The following is an 18,208-nucleotide window of genomic DNA, read 5'->3' on the forward strand; positions in this document are numbered from 1 at the left end:
AGGTCCCTGGTAACACCTTCCCTGGTCCCTCAGCCTGAGCTCAGTCTAACTCTGGCCTTAACCTGAACCAAAGTGCTAACACTCAGACTCTGTGACAGGAAGAGAACAACGTTGGATCAAAACTCACCTGCCTCAGCCACGTCTCCTCCTTCTGCTCTGTCGTCTCTAAATGGAGTCTGAACGCCTGTTCTCAGGTACCTGGGTCACCTGATCCCTGTGGCTCCGCCCCTGCTGGCATTAAACTGAAGAATATTCAGTAGATCCTATATTGGTTCTAAAAAGGATCTGATAGGAACTTTTCCATGGATATTATTGAAAAGAGCTGAGGGTCATGGAACCAGAAGTTTGAAGACATAGAAATATGCTTTCAAGTTTTTCTTGCCTCATGGGTTTACATGATCTTACCAAGCAAAGCAATTCAACATGACATTAAAGAAAAGATTTGGCCAACAGATGATCCCAAATGTTTGCTTTATTGAACACAATATACAGTCAGTACAGACTGAACAGACTTGGGTTGGCTGGAAGCCCTGAAAACATATCCCAACATAGTGCAGGTCAAATCCATCCTAAAACAGTCCAATATTTCCATAAGGCCATGAATGGATCAACAATATTAAACAAGAAATCCAAACATTCCAACACAAGGTCAGCTTCAAATATGGACCACAGAGCAAACACGTTCCCTGAGGTATTCTGTGCTGGTTTTCCTTTTTCAATTGATTGTGGCTTTGTTCCTTTGGTCTTCACTGACTTTTGAAAGCAAAACTATCATCCAGTCAGTTTTGTTCTGGGATATTATTCCCATCAGGACATGAATGCACATGAAGGAATAAACAACAGGAAACAATCCGATATTTCCCAACAGAACAGTCCGGTCAGCTGAAAACAGATTCTAAACAAAGAGCATTCACAGTCCGTGTAGTTTTTGGTATTTGAAGTTTGGTTTTATAAACAGAAACAAAAAAAACGAAAATGAAATCGTTTTTTGATTCTGTGATGAAAATGTCAGACACCTTTTTAAAGTTACTTGATTTTCTTTCCTCATTTATACTTTAAATAAAGAAAGTTCTACAGCGCTGAAACGGAAAAACAGCTGTATTTCCTTTCTCTAAAACCGGAAGTGTCTCTTCTTCTTGTGTCATTTGTGGCAACGGGCAGTCTTCTTGGCGCCACTACACCGACACTCACCTGGATGCTGCCAAACATGGCGTTTCTCTTCTGCAGGTGTTTTGGCCGTTGCAGAGCGTTTGCCCTTGTCGGCCACCGTACATAGGTGATCGCTGCAGGCCTAGAGGAGGAAAATTATTTGAAGTTGTGCAAAGTGTCCTTTTCATTTCTGGCCAACAGTGGTGCACTTTTTGTTAATTGTTTGTTATACTTTTAAACGCACATGTTCATACACTGATCGACCATAGCATTAAAATCCAACAGGGGTCACGTGGCTCTGACTGGTGTGACGCTACACAGTCCCATATGCAGCAAGACACAATGCACTGTAGGTTCTAAAGCCTTTCGATCACAGCCAGAGTGCTTGGCAGTTTGCTGTGTATAGGGCAGTGTAGCCACAGACTGGTCAGAGTCACGACATTAGACCCACCTGGTGGTTTTAATGTTGTGGTGAACTTATTTGGTAGTTGAAGAACAAACGTTACTGCTAAGGATGTAGAAAATGAGATGCAGTGTCACTTTCCACAGCAGGCAGTTTAGAAGGATATGTTTAAAATCCAAGAGTTGTGCAACACTTTTCCCCCTATGTTTACTGTGCAATAAATGTTTTTGTTATATGACGGCCATGGAATGTTTTTCCCTCTCCATTTTATTAAATACACTAAAGGTATAGAGGATATTGAACTGAAATAGCAAACCAGATATTAATTAATTTCCAGGAACACACCAGAACAACTTTTCTCTGTTTTACATCAATGTACATTTTAAATGACAGGGTTTGATCATGTTGATTTGTCATAATGTGTCTTTTTAATTATTTTACATTTATTTTAGCTAAAACACAAATTCATCTAAACATTGACAAATCAAAATGACAACATTTTGTCTGAGATACTGTTAGTGTGACCTGAAAACGTCTCAATAGATGGACAAGTTGTTTTTCGTTGGCATTGTGGAAGGACTCTCACTCTTTGTGCTGAACCCATCGATGGCTAAAACATGGGTCACTCCAAACATTACAGGTTTTTCATTCTGGTCCAGGTGAAGCTTATGGCCCATATATTCAGCATGGTATGGTCTGGGGTTAAGGTTCAGAGCTCCCTTAAAAATAACAAGGTTCATTCTAAAAAAAAAAAAAAAGTGAGCTACCAGTCTGAACATCTCACATAATTTGGACTTTTAGATTTCTCTTCATTTTATATATTATGAATGTCCGGTTTATAGAGCTTGAAACAAGCTACACTTCCAATCAAATACTGCTGATAATCTCTACTGTACTGAATGATCAGTTATCAGTTTCAAGAAGCATATACTTCTGATACTTGCATGTGTTGCATTTTCTTGATCACATTTACTTTTAGTGCAGTATTTCTACAGTGTAGCCTATTGGCATGTTTCCTTACAGTTTATGAGCAGTTTTTGTACCACTGACTATTACAGGCATGACACATGAATTCAACACATTTGATGAAACATACTGTGTGTAAAGAAAGATGAGCAACATCACTTATTTGGCATCTTGCTCCATGATAAGGCTGATGCACCTCCTTTAAAATGGACCCAATTGGTCCTTCTGCAGCATGTAGGCCTTTTGTGGACAGAGACCCCTTCATCATTTTGCAGCCACATGTTAGCCCCACCAGGAAGTGACTCATTAAATACTAAACAGTAGCTCTCAAAACCACATGTGGAATGTGAAGACACTGTGCTAATATCATTAACTAAGTAAGAATGAATGAATGAATGAATGAATGAATGAATGAATGAAGGGTGTCTCAGACAGTCAGAGGTGTCTTACCTCGTTTACAACTTTTGCCACCTCTAATTCCAAGTGTGTGTCAGACAGACGAGAACAACCTGGGGCGTTTTCAGCTCAAACTTTCCTGATAGTTCTTGTGAAAACCCTCTCGCTTCTCCACATTCCCGTGACAGATGTTCAGAGACAACTTCCGATGACAAGCCTTGTTTCTCCATTTCTACAATGATGTCTGAGTAAACCTCTAAAGCCTTGACCTTCCACTACCAATCGGACCGGTGTTAGCTACGGGAGCCTGCAGGTGAGACGCCGAGTAACACGCGCCTCTCTGAAACAACTTCCGGTTTCTTGCGTAATCGTGATTCAATAACGATTCGTAGTAGCAGCATCCAGGTGAGAGTAGTAGCGCCAAGAAGATCACCACAAATGACAGAAGAAGAGATACTTCCGGTTTTAGAGACAGGAAATACAGCTGTTTTTCCGTTTCAGCGCTGTAGAACTTTCTTTATTTAAAGTATAAATGAGGAAAGAAAATCAAGTCTGACTTTAAAAAGGTGTCTGACATTTTCATCACAGAATCAAAAAACTTTTTCATTTTCGTTTTTTTGTTTCTGTTTATAAAACCAAACTTCAAATAGCAAAAAGTTCACGGACCGTGAATCTTTTAGTCTTTGGATTTTCTGTCCAACAGCAGATATTAAAAAAATAAAAAACACTGGTTATTTGATTTTTGTTTGAAAATCCCAAAGTTAAAAAAATTGAAATCCAGCCCTTGTTCCGTTTTTGTCTCTTTGTTATTGTGGATTTTGTTTTGTTACATAGACAAAGGAAATCAAAGCAGCTGTTAAATTTCATTGATCCCCTTTAGACCCATGAAAAAAAGAAACGTCTTGTATTTCAATATTAGTTTTTGTCGACCAGAGCAATACGCCATTTTTCCAAACAATCAAAAATAATAATAGAATAATAATAATGAATAATCAAATAAAACCTGTAGAAAACTGAACAGCACTTCCATTAACTTCACAGCTGAACTAAGGCTGATGAGAGCCAATGAGGACCCAGTAGCAGGACTAGCTGCGTTGTGGACTCTACTTCAAATGACTTTTCTTTCCCTGAAAGATGCGACAGAGTTTTTCCACAGTCATGTCTTCCTCCCTAAGACACACTCTTTGATTGGTTCCACTTTTTCTGTGTCATGTTTTTATGGAGATATTGGGACATCCAGATAGTAATGAGTTACAGTAATCTAGCCTTGAGGTAACAAATGCATGGACTAGTTTTTCTGCATCATTCTGAGACAGGATGTTCCTAATTTTGGAAATGTTGCACAGGTGAAAGAAGGCAGTTCTAGAGATTTGTTTTATGTGTGAGTTAAAGGACATGTCCTGGTCAGAAATAACTCCAAGGTTTTTTACAGTAGTGCTGGAGGCCAGGGCTATGCCATCTAGAGTAGCTATAATTTTAGAAAAGTTATTTCTGAGGTTTCACTCAAGTGAGAATGTAAACATGTTAATGATAGACATTAATTCCTAAAGGACACCTCATTGGTAACAGGATTTGATCTTTACACTTCATATCACTCTGTCCAGCTTTACCTCTGATACAGATCATGACACTTATTTTGCTGTGGTGCTGGTCTGTTTCCAGGCTGAATAAAATAACATAACATCTGGTACAAAAGCTGGACTTCCAACTGCCTAGTTTGATTATGGATGCTTGTTTTTGACAACATAGTGTCTGTGATATTTCTGGTAACACACAAATGCACCAGTGGACTTTGGAAAATCAGCATGTTGTGACAAATGTCATGTCAGTGTGGGACATAAAGCTGTACAGCTGTTTAACACAATTAGATTGTGTTACATAATGAAGACATAATGTTCTATGTGTGGAAATTCCACTTAGTCTGTGTTTGAATTTGGAAGCAATTCTGTAGTCATTTATGATACAGTCACTCATCTATGTTTATTTAATGACACTGAAACTCCTTCTCCTATTACCCCCCTGAAGTCACATCACCTCTTCTCAACACATGGAGCTCTCCTGTAGAATCACCACCACCCAAAGTGGGGCTCAAACCTAACCCTAACCCTGAGATTAAGAATATCATGCTCTACTGACTGAGCTAGCCAGGCTGTGTATAACACACATTTAACTGTAAATGTGCTACACTTGGATCCACCTATGTTCTGCCAATTGACTATCAGGTTAATGCAGAATATCTTTGCAGCTGATTCACTGTTGTTACTGTTACATGTACATCTTCAAGTAGAAAATGACTTTACAAAGAGACATTGAATGTTATCAAAGTACAGGGTAGAAATCAATATATGAAATACATGAAAACACCTGTCAGGAGTGGGATTTGAACCCACGCCTTCACCTGGAGACCAGAATACCCTGCTCATAGGAAGGAAGAAAACCTTGAGTGTGGCACCTTAGACCACACTGTTCCTGTTTAGATTCCCTTCTTGTCTCCTCCCTACATGCTCCTGTTTCATAAAGAAGATTCATGTTTGTCAACTCCTTTTCACAGCTGCACTTCTTTAACATGCTGGTCTCATGTCTAAAGTGGTTTCTCAGGAGTCGCCCAGTTTCTGGATACTAAATATTCATTATCTATACCTGCTTATTCCTAATTAGGGTAACTGGGATCAGTTCTCTTTGGGTGAAAGGCAGGACTACACCCTGGACAGGTCACCAGACCATCAGAGGGCTGATATTAAACATTACTTTTTAAAATTAAATGGTTAAATACTTAGAAACAACACATTGTTTTTTGTTTTAAATAAATCAAATTCAGTACATGAGCAAGTTGTTCTGGCTGAGTGGTTAAGGTGATGGGCTTGGAATCCATTGGGATCGCCCCATGCAGGTTTGAAGCCTTTCATGAATGATCTGTTATTTATAAACACGCTATATTAACGTGACCCATAGTGGACTTTGAGGACTGAAAAAACTGTTGCTGTGTGTGTTCCAGTTAGGTTAGGTTACTGCTGACATCATGTCTCATTTGAATGAGAGGGAACCAACAAACACAGTAGAGATGAACACAGTCACACTCACTCCTACAGTGCCCTCCACAATTATTGGCACCGGGATTAAGATTGGATTAAGGATTTTAAGCTTCTAATAAATTCATTTTCTTTTTAAAAATAGAACCAAAATTCAGAAAAATGAGAAAAATCCAACCTTTAATTGAAGTACAATTATTCAGCAAAAAACAAAAATAACATTAACAAATAATTGACTTTATATGAAATCATGTGTGCCACAATTATTGATTATTATTATTGATCTTAATACTTCGTACAACCCCCCTTTTGCCAACAAGACAGCACTTAATCTCCTCCTATAACATCTCACAAGGTTGGAGAATACAGAGAGAGGGATCTTTAACCATTCCTCTTTGCAGTCTTTCCAGATCATCCAAGGTCTGGGCTCCTCTCTTATGCACTCTCCTTTTCAGTTCAGCCCATCTGTGTCTGAAGGATCTATCAGCATCCAGTGGCTGTGAAGAGCTCTAGAGCCTCCTGATGGGGGTTGGTTGCAGCTGTGCTCTGTGGACTCACTGCTTTGTGTCAGAGTAAAATTTGGTGCAGACATTATAGACATGCTGAGGGACATATGATGTAAATGTCAGTCTGACAGCCCACACAGTGACTTATTTACAGCCTTTAAACATCTGATTTATTATTTGTTTAATCCTTCACCAACTAATCTGTGTTGGATCTAGAAGGAAGTGAAACACATCACATGAACCCTCAGTGTTTGCTTTGAGTGACACCATGGACATGGTGGTCCTCATAGTTTAAGTCTGAAAACACTATATAGCCACAGTCACACAAGCATCATCACAGAGTGGAGCTCTCACTTCCATAAATCCACTTTGTTTCCAAATGAAATATTCAGTTCACACTCCAATGTGAACATAAACACCTTCTTGCATATATATCACACGTCTACAAATGTAAATAATGTCCACAAACTTTACTATTGTCACACATCATTGATTTCCACACCACGATATTGTGACAGTGACTCAAACACTGATAACACTCCCATCGAGGCCCAGGCACACGCTGCTGACACTTAGCAACGGTTACTAAGGGGGCGGGGCTTCCGCTTCTGGGGACGTTTGCGTCTCAAAATGGCGGCGACAAAAACAGAACCAGAGCATGGAAACAGCGATAACTACTACAAAACCGAGATTAAAGAGGAGAACCAGGACCCAGGTTTCGTCTATCAGGACCACTGCAAACATGAAATTAAAGAGGAGACTCAGAACCCGGATTTTATCGACCAGGACCACAACAAAGGCGCATCTAAAGAGGAGGATCAGGATCCGGATTGTGCCGAACTGGACGAATACAAGAGCGGAATAAAGGATCAAGAGCACACAGATCAAGATTTCATCGACCCAGACCACCCGACCAACGAGCCCGACTCGTCCTCTGGTCCCAGCGATCAGCAGGTCAGTGTTCAGGACTTAATAGATCGAAAACTGAGATCAAGCCAGTTTGACAGGTGTTTGTTTATTTGAGTAATGGTTTTCTATATTTTACTTTAAAGTTTATCTTTCAAATCATTGTTTTCAGATGAGATTACAGCAGGACAGACAGACAAAATAAAGTATTTCCTCTTTCTAAAGAGTATAAATAAAGACCCCAGTTCTCATAAGTAGAAGAAATAAATGATTACTTCTTATTAGGTAACACTTCAAATGCAAAGACACACACACCTACACACACCTAAAATGCAAAGAGATGAACCTTAGTCCATGCTGGTATGGTAAGAGACCAACTGAAAAACTGCCTTCAAGTAGACTTTATAGAAAACAGCAAGCCCCCAAAGGCAGTGCCATTAGTTCTACTCTGCACCCTGATTATTGGCTCAGCAGTGATGAGATTGATTTTGCTTCTCACGTTATTGCAAATGAATACACAGAAACTGATGGATTTCAGTCCAAACTTTTATCTAGTGTATTAAAGGAGGAATTGTGGGTACTCCTAACAAGCCACTCATTCGAATGTTACACACTGGGGGAAACCATTGGGTGACAGCAAGCAACATCTTTGCTGGTAGTAATAAGGTTTGCATTCATGATAGCTGTCGTGGCAAAAAGCACTTGGAGGCAAATCTCAGGTTAAAGGATGGCAAATTTAATAGACAAAGCAACAGAGTCACAACGGAGCATACGGTCTGCAGAACGGGTCAATACCGATTGACCGCAAACACGGAAAATGATCAGCTTTAATATCAGTTGAATAGTATTAATTTACACATAAGTCACTCACATGTAAGTCGTGCTGGCAGGATGGCATCTTCTTCTTCTTCTTCTTTTCCTTTCGGCTGCTCCCTTCAGGGGTCACCACAGCGAATCATCTGCCTCCGGATGGCATTCATAATATAATTAGCGTCTCTATGACTTTTCGTCTGCTTCCTAATGAATACAAAGCCGTGTCAAAAGTCTTTGTTGAATTAACACAAGGAGGTAGCAGACATTTGTCTGTCAAGGTGTAAATTTCCCTCACAATAGCCTCTCAACAGTGTTGGACACCAGTGCCACACAAGCCTTATTGGGGATGTGAAGGCCAAAGGAAGACCTATTCGTGGTAATTTTTCCTAGTGCTCAGCAGCAAAGCAATAGCAGCAACTGTGGCTTGTTTGCAGTGGCATTTGCACATCCTCTATGCTGCAACCTTTGGCCAGAGAATTGTCTGTTCCGTGATTGACGAATGAGGGCAGAATTCACCAGGTGTTTCAGAGCCTCAACCAAGCAAAGCCAATTTTAGGCAAACTCCTGTCAGTGTGTAGTCCTGCACACAACAAAGAAATCATGGTGCAGTGCTCATTGTGTAATGGATGGCATCATCCCACCTGTGTTAACATACCTGCAAATGCCATTTTTGGTGAGGATGACTGGCACTGTCATCCTCAGTACTACACTAGGAAAATGTACTTTGACTTGATATGGTGTAAAACAATGTTTTGTGCTTTCGTTATGTGACCTTTAGTTAGTAGTTCTAGTATGTTTTGTTTTACAATTTTATTATTATAATTATACAGTACAATTGGGAGCGACAGACACTGAAGTAGGATAATGGAACATTTCTCCAAAAGGCTGCAGTAAAAGGTTTTCATATGAGGCATGCACTGTATATAGTATGGGATGTCCCCTATAAGAACTGGCAATTGTTTTTTTTTCTGTTGATGAGAAATGCGGTTTTTCTAGCCCTCTGAAAAATACAGAAATTCATTACTCAAATAAACAAACACCTGTCAAAAAAGACCTATAAATGAACCATTTGAGGGCAAATTTGAAAAAGAAAAACTGAAACATGACAATTATCTCATAAACGTATTACCTCAATTCTGAGAAAAATGAAAAGTGATTTGAAAGCGCGTTCTATGTTGTTCCTCAAATTACCGTAATCATAGTAATATGCGCACCCACAAATTTCAGTTGTGGCTTTTCAGAACTGCAGCTGGCTTAACCGCAGTAACGAGGAGGTCCAGTCCTCTGTTGGCAGTGATCAACAGCTCAGCGTTCAGGACTTAATCGATAGAAAAGGCTTCATAAAGAGGCCAGAGTCAATTGTCAATAGTCAGTGCATCATCTGTTCTTTCTAATTTTAGTTCAAGTCTGGAAGTGTCTAAGATCCAGCCTTTATGTTTATGTATTTCCCGGTGTGTTCTGGTTTCACCCAGTCCTGAATAAAACAGCTTAGAAGCAGGTCTGAGCCATTACCCAGCCAGTTTACTAAGGATGAGTGTTGCTAGTCTGATATTCTACTTATGCTAATCTGACCAGTACTTTTATCAGTTTGGCATTTCAAGTCCACCATTGGATTTTTTTCTTTGGAGTGTTCATAGGGAGATTCTAGTGTGTCCATTAAAATTGTGACATTAATGAATCAAGTGACTTAAGTCATTTGCCTTGAAAGTGTCATGGGAAGCTTTTAAAATACGTAATAATTTATTTATGGTAAAGTTTTCATTTTGAATGTAGTGATTCGGTCAGTTTGCACCCAGTTGCGGGTGTGAAAGTCGTCACACTGGTATTGTTTGTTAATCAGAATCAGAATTAGAATTAGAATCAGAATGAGCTTTATTGCCAAGTGTGTGTGCACACACACAAGGAATTTGTGTAGGTACGGGGGGGGTACTCCAGTGCAAACAGACATAAATACTGTCATATGTCAGGGTTAACTAAAGTTCGGACCAAGGAAACGCCCACTCTGGTACTCAGGGTTAAACAAAAAGACTTTATTTTCAATGAGAAACCAGAACAAAGCGGGAAGGCAGAAAAGAGGAAACTGGGGAACACCAGGACACGGGAATCAAAACAAAGCACATGAGTTACGGGGACAGGAAGATCTGGATCACACACACTCAAGGAGACACACCAGACCACACAGGGAACATGAACATGAGATACAGGGACAACAGGGCATGAGGGTCTGGGTCACACACTCAGGGAGATGCACCAGACCACACAGGGAGCATGAACATGAGACAGAGACATGGCAGGACTACAGGGAACACAAGGAAAGCAGGGCTACAGGGAACGTGAACAAAGCAGGAACAAAGACTACAAGAGACAAGAACAAAGCTGGACTACTTAACTTAAAACAGGGTATTTTACTGAGGCAGGGAACTGTGGCTCTTCAGGAAACAAAGGCAGTAGAGAGCAGCTGTAAGCAGACAACCCAGCAAAAAACTGTGGCTAAACAAAGGTATATAAAGTGAGGGACAAAAACAAGGCACAGGTGAAAACAATAACTAATTGGGGCAAAGTAAAGGGAACAGAACACAACAAAAACCAGTTCCTGTCATGATCCTTCAAAATAAGACAAAAAACAGGAACTCAGGAATACGGATCATGACAAAATACAAATGCTACAAAGGATCAAATGGTAAACAGAAATGCTACAGAAACAAATGCTACAAAAAACTAAGGAAAAAAGCACAAATAACCTGACAAATATGTGAGCAGCAAGTTTATAAGATTGTGTTTTTGAGAAAAAAGTGTTTATGCATGGTTAGTGAAAAACTAAAATTTTTTAGTCACTGTAATAAGACCATAAAACACAAACAGAACATTGGTTCATAAGACTTTGGAGACCTGCATGTTGTAGGCTAAAGTGTTTACTTCACAAATGATGTCAATGTCATCTTGTTCACACTAGCTGTAGCTGAGAGTTTGACGTTTTATGTCATTTCTCGGGGGCGTGCACATATTTACCTGGTTCACCTGAGATTATTTACATGTGAACAGTGAACAGAGTACAAGGCGGGACCGCATTACCTGTAATGAGGTGCCACAAAACTCGCTGGCACATTCGTCAACCCCAGAAGGTTAAAAGAAGATTTGGGGAAAAAGTAGTTTGGAGCATCAGCTGTTCATCACAGAGTACTTAGCTGCAAGACATCACCTGGAGCTTGCTGAAGTTGCTATGCGAGCAGGGCAATAAAGTCTGCTTCGGAGGCCATTTGGTCCTCAGAGTGGAATCGGTCAGAGTTCCAAGACTAAGTTCAGCTAACTAAGCTGCAGGCTGAGAGTGTCTTTGTCACCAAGCTGGTATACTCTCTTACATTGGTCAATTTTCTTGGTCTTGTGGTGGTTGACAGACCTGGGTCTGTGTGGCACTGAGTCGTAAAACTTGGTCTAACTTAAAAGTAATTGTTGCCAGACACTTCTGTGGTTTCTCAAAGCCAAATTTGGGTAAGAGAAAAAATTAGACTTAAGAGAAATTCTTTAATTTCAAACTTAAGCTAGTGCTTTAAATATGGTGCTGTACTTCAGAGAGTTGTGTCCACTGTTTAGAAATGAAACTAGATAAAAAGTTAAATGTTGATACTAAGAAAAGCTATTGAGGTGAGGCAAGCACACGTTTTAAGAAAAATAATTTTAAAAAATGACAAAATGTGTGGATGAGACACAACACAACTTTGGAACTTTGGAATGAAATAGAACTCCAGGGAAACACAGTTTACATGATCATGTTTCATAGACATGTTGTGAATGTCAATGTCAATTATGGTTTTGGATTTTTCTATCATGTAATTTCATATCTTTTCTCCATTTTGCTTTTTTCTTCTTTTTTACAAATAGAAAAGAAGAACAGGAGTCAATAAGACCTTCACAACATTGGAGAGTTTAGAGATTAATCAGCATGTTCACACTGGAAAGAAAACCTACAACTGTGACCAGTGTGAAAAAGCCTTCTCCCACTTAGGTCACCTGAAAACACATCAGCATATTCACTCTAGAGAGAAGCCCTATAGCTGTGACCAGTGTGGAAAGGCCTTCTCACAGTTAGGCAACCTGAAAACACATCAGCGTATTCACTCTGGAGAGAAGCCCTATAGCTGTGACCAGTGTGGAAAAGCCTTCTCACGGTTAGGCCACCTCAAAACACATCAGCGTATTCACTCTGGAGAGAAGCCCTATAGCTGTGACCAGTGTGGAAAAGCCTTCACAGAGTCAGGCCACCTCAAAAAACATCAGCGTATTCACTCTGGAGAGAAGCCCTATAGCTGTGACCAGTGTGGAAAAGCCTTCACACGTTTAAATACCCTGAAAACACATCAGCGTATTCACTCTGGAGAGAAGCCCTATAGCTGTGACCAGTGTGGAAAAGCCTTCACAGAGTCAGGCCACCTCAAAAAACATCAGCGTATTCACTCTGGAGAGAAGCCCTATAGCTGTGACCAGTGTGGAAAAGCCTTCACATGTTTAAATACCCTGAAAAAACATCAGCGTATTCACTCTGGAGAGAAGCCCTATAGCTGTGACCAGTGTGGAAAAGCCTTCACAGAGTCAGGCCACCTCAAAACACATCAGCGTATTCACTCTGGAGAGAAGCCCTATAGCTGTGACCAGTGTGGAAAAGCCTTCACAGAGTCAGGCCACCTCAAAACACATCAGCGTATTCACTCTGGAGAGAAGCCCTATAGCTGTGACCAATGTGGAAAAGCCTTCACATGTTTAAATACCCTGAAAAAACATCAGCGTATTCACACGTCACAGAAGCCCTATAGCTGTGACCAGTGTGGAAAAGCCTTCACAGAGTCAGGCCACCTCAAAGTACATCAGCGTATTCACTCTGGAGAGAAGCCCTATAGCTGTGACCAGTGTGGAAAAGCCTTCCCACGGTTAGGCCCCCTTAAAACACATCAGCGTATTCACTCTGGAGAGAAGCCCTATAGCTGTGACCAGTGTGGAAAAGCCTTCACAGAGTCAGGCCACCTCAAAGTACATCAGCGTATTCACTCTGGAGAGAAGCCCTATAGCTGTGACCAGTGTGGAAAAGCCTTCCCACGGTTAGGCCCCCTTAAAACACATCAGCGTATTCACTCTGGAGAGAAGCCCTATAGCTGTGACCAGTGTGGAAAAGCCTTCACAGAGTCAGGCCACCTCAAAACACATCAGCGTATTCACTCTGGAGAGAAGCCCTATAGCTGTGACCAGTGTGGAAAAGCCTTCACAGAGTCAGGCCACCTCAAAAAACATCAGCGTATTCACTCTGGAGAGAAGCCCTATAGCTGTGACCAGTGTGGAAAAGCCTTCACATGTTTAAATACCCTGAAAAAACATCAGCGTATTCACACGTCACAGAAGCCCTATAGCTGTGACCAGTGTGGAAAAGCCTTCACAGAGTCAGGCCACCTCAAAACACATCAGCGTATTCACTCTGGAGAGAAGCCCTATAGCTGTGACCAGTGTGGAAAAGCCTTCACAGAGTCAGGCCACCTCAAAACACATCAGCGTATTCACTCTGGAGAGAAGCCCTATAGCTGTGACCAGTGTGGAAAAGCCTTCACAGAGTCAGGCCACCTCAAAGTACATCAGCGTATTCACTCTGGAGAGAAGCCCTATAGCTGTGACCAATGTGGAAAAGCCTTCACATGTTTAAATACCCTGAAAACACATCAGCGTATTCACACGTCACAGAAGCCCTATAGCTGTGACCAGTGTGGAAAAGCCTTCACAGAGTCAGGCAACCTCAAAAAACATCAGCGTATTCACTCTGGAGAGAAGCCCTATAGCTGTGACCAGTGTGGAAAAGCCTTCACAGAGTCAGGCCACCTCAAAGTACATCAGCGTATTCACTCTGGAGAGAAGCCCTATAGCTGTGACCAGTGTGGAAAAGCCTTCCCACGGTTAGGCCCCCTTAAAACACATCAGCGTATTCACTCTGGAGAGAAGCCGCACTGGTGCGACCAGTGTGGAAAGGCCTTCTCACAGTTAGGCAACCTGAAAACACATCAGCGTATTCACTCTGGAGAGAAGCCCTATAGCTGTGACCAGTGTGGAAAAGCCTTCTCACGGTTAGGCCCCCTCAAAACACATCAGCGTATTCACTCTGGAGAGAAGCCCTATAGCTGTGACCAGTGTGGAAAAGCCTTCTCACGGTTAGGCCCCCTCAAAACACATCAGCGTATTCACTCTGGAGAGAAGCCCCATAGCTGTGACCAGTGTGGAAAGGCCTTCTCACGGTTAGGCAACCTGAAAACACATCAGCGTATTCACTCTGGAGAGAAGCCCTATAGCTGTGACCAGTGTGGAAAAGCCTTCTCATGGTTAGGCTACCTCAAAACACATCAGTGTATTCACTCTGGAGAGAAACCGTACTGGTGTGAGCAATGTGGAAAATTTTTTCTTTGCTCAAGTGCTCTAACAGCCCATCAGCGCATTCACACCAAGAAGAAATGTCAAAACTGACCACTGTGGTTAAGGTCTCTATCAAATAGCTTAACCGTCTGAGGTCTGAGTGTGTTTTGGGGCCCTGGACAAGTTTTGACATGCCCTGACATTTGTGCTTTTTTCAGTTGCTTTTAAACATGTTACTGGCTAAAGTGTGATAACACTCTAATCAGCAGAAACTGGGCAACAATAATATGTGATTGTGTTTTTGAGCAAACAGTGTTTATGCATGGTTAGTGAAAAACTGAAATTTTTAAGTCACTGAAATAAGACCATAAAACAGAACATTGATTCTGCAAGACTTTTAATAAATACATCTTGTAGTGTAAAGTGTTTGCTTCAACATGATGTGAGTGATGTTCACTCATTCACTGAAAACAATACATTAATTAAAATTTTGTAAGACACTTTTTGTTTAGAAAAGAAATATGCAGGAAAGTGTGTCTGACCATGAATAGTCATGTCATTTACCTGAGACATCAGCATAATGAGCCTTTCAGTCAGGAATGTGAATGAGAGGAAATTACTGCAATACAATACAATACAGTACAATACAATACAATACAGTACAATGCGGATCCAAATGTTCGTCATTTAAGTCATGTTTGTACTCTGAGGACAAAGTAAACTCTTCATTGCTGTCTGGAACATATGAAGTACTTCTTCACCCACAAAGCCTGCCATCATCCAAACACAGAAACAGTGAGTAAATTCTATGATGAAGTTTGGCGTTTTATGTAATTTCTCAGGGGCATGTACAGAATTACCTGGCTCACCTCAGATTATTTCCATATGAACAGTGCGCTCAGTACGAGGCGGGATCACAATAGTTACAATGTGGTGAGACGGGAAAACGCACTTCACGTAAAAGGTGAAAACGTAAAAAAGTGGTGATTTGTTTTCGACTATTTTGAATTGTTTCATTTAAAATAAAAACATTTCAAGCCATATATTTCTTATTTTTATGAGACAAGTATTGGCTGAGATTCTGGTTGTTTTATTCATGTGTCTGTGAAGAGAGATGACAGAGAGAGAAGACAGACAGTGCACCCTGTCTGCTTTCTTTATTTTACAAAAGCACATTGTTTTGTTGTAATTATGAGGGTATACAACTAAAACTAGACCCTTTACAGATTCAAATGATATATTGCTTTTATCTGTATGACCAAAACTAACCCTTGAAAACACTTGAAAATATCCAGCATTTTGATCGTCATTGGCCTCTCAGTTTCTGGTGGAAACTGTGGGAGATAGGTCTAAGACTGGCTTTTGTCTTTCCATCTCTATTGCTATGCTCAAAGGGGAAATGTGGTGTAAAAATCCCACTCTGACATGATCTTCCTCAATTGATGTAGCTGGATGTCAGTAAGTGTGTGAATAAAACTCAGAAAGACATTTCTCTGGTGTGTGAGTCTTTATTAACACAAACTTCCTCCACAGTTTTACTAATAGAAAATTAGTTTTAGAAGCCACATACACGTGTACTACCCTTCACATAAAATCTCACCAATTCTCTGTTTAGCAGCATTCATATTCATATTTAGGTTTATATTTATACAGACATACATTCAGTGTGTAACAGTCAGTCTCTGTTGCTGCCGAAGGAGCTACAAGGCCTGGATGACTGATGCAGTCAGCTCACCTCACTTAGCAGTTAGCTCATTATTTTGCAGTTGTATTTCATTTCACAGTGGTCTATAAATGGGATCACAAAACCAGAGAACCCACCAGCATGAAAACTCCACACATAAAGGCCACTGCAGGGTTTCGGACCAGGAACCTCCTTGCTGTGAGGCAACAGTGCTAACCACTCATTCACCATGCTGTCCGGGAACAAAACAATCTAGTGAACTACTATTAGTGATGGGCAAATGATACCGAGGCTTCGGAGCTTGTGTCACTCTTCCTGAAGCGGAGTGATTCGAAACGCTGTGTCGGGGCTTGTGTCAAAACACCAGTGTCACGTGACTGATGACGTTCGAAGCTTCGGACGTCATCGCTGTTTCGCTTCGCGCTTCATTGCTTCAAAATGTTTCAAAGCTTTTCATTGGCTCATAGTCTTTCAGTGTGTGTCATTGGCTCATGGCGTTTCAATGCATTCTGAGCCAATGACAGCTTGACAGGTTTGACAGATGTGAGTGGTTTGGTGCCATACCAGCTGTATAACATGCATCATTCTGCTTCAGGATTTGGAGAGTGAGAGTGAGAGAGAGTATTTTGGCAAGTTTCACGGCGAGTCCCACCAATAAGCGACGTTCTAAAGTTTGGGATCATTTTGATCTCAAGAGGTCTGAACTTTTATTGCTGTTGTAGTGGCAATCTAACAACAAAAAATGCCACTAGGGAAAAAAGAGGAAGACGTTTCCAACTCGTGTCAAAAAAGAAAAAACAATGTCCGCCAAAATATACGTTTAACACTTTATTATCAAAAGAAGACTAACCAAAAGAACAAAAATGCAGTATACTGACTTAGCAAGATTAAAATGTTAAAACTACGCGTCAAAACCACCAAACACGCCACGCACACCACGGTTGAAAACCTATGTGGCTTTCTCCTACCCTCATTTTCCCCGCCCAACCACTTGTGTCTTCCCTATCTAACTTCCTCTCCCTCTGCCCACAGGTGTGCAGGTAATCAACCAACCACACTCTCTCACTCCAGACACACACACACACACACTATAAATCAGCTACAACAGCTGTCATGGGATTGAAACAGTGCCAGTGCTTCAGTCGTGCTCTTTAGAGGTTGCTATGGCTTCAGTTGTCCACCAGATGTCACTGTCACTGAAGTCTTGAAGCTTTGAATCTTTTTCGGCACAATTGTTAGGAAAGCCTCAGTGCTTCATGAGGCTTCACTTGCCCACCACTACATTAATCCCAATATTTCCTGCTTGACTTTGCTGGGGTTGGAGACTATTACTGGCTGGTTAGCTCAGTTGGTTAGAGCTGATAACATCAAGGTCATGGGTTTAAGCCCCATACTGGCCATACATTCATCCATCCATCCATCTTCTATACCCGCTTTTTCCTGAAAGCTAGGGTCACGGGGATCTGCAGGAGCCTATCCCAGCTCTCTCTCGGATGAAAGGCAGGGGTACACCCTGGACAGGTCACCAGTCCATCACAGGCCACATAGAGACAAACAACCTCACACACTCACACATGCAAACTCCACACAGAAAGGCCGGGATGCGAACCCACGACCTTCTTGCTGTGAGGCAACACTCATTCATTAAATACTCATTCATCCATTATCTATACCTGCTTATTCCTAATTAGGATCACAAGGATCTGCTGGAGCCTACCCCAGCTCTCTTTGGGTGAAAGGCAGGGGTACACCCTGGAAATGTCACCAGTCCTTCACAGGACCAATATTAAATATTCCTTTTTAAAATGAAATAGTTCAATTCTTAAAACAACACATTGTTTTAAGTTTTAAATATATCTAATCTACACACACTGGGGTCACACAGGCCTACGGGGAACAAGACATGAATACAGGGAAACAAGCATGGAGGTCGAGGTCACACACTCTCTCGGGGACTGACCAGACCAAAGGAAAA

General features: G+C 41.2%; 1 protein-coding gene and 1 pseudogene across 1 annotated transcript in view; one reads left to right on the top strand and one right to left on the bottom strand.

Moving 5' to 3' along the window:
- LOC113121849 (uncharacterized) overlaps positions 1–18,208 on the top strand; it is a 1,077,549-nt gene that overhangs the window by 945,674 nt on the left and 113,667 nt on the right. The window contains 1 exon segment of the mRNA XM_033325771.1: positions 12,172–14,607. Within this exon segment, the coding sequence (XP_033181662.1) occupies positions 12,172–14,607 (2,436 nt within the window).
- The window catches only part of LOC113121854 (uncharacterized), a 957,344-nt pseudogene that overhangs the window by 780,486 nt on the left and 158,650 nt on the right, over positions 1–18,208 (bottom strand).

The sequence above is a fragment of the Mastacembelus armatus genome, chromosome 20, assembly GCF_900324485.2.
Source record: "Mastacembelus armatus chromosome 20, fMasArm1.2, whole genome shotgun sequence".
NCBI lineage: Eukaryota > Metazoa > Chordata > Actinopteri > Synbranchiformes > Mastacembelidae > Mastacembelus > Mastacembelus armatus.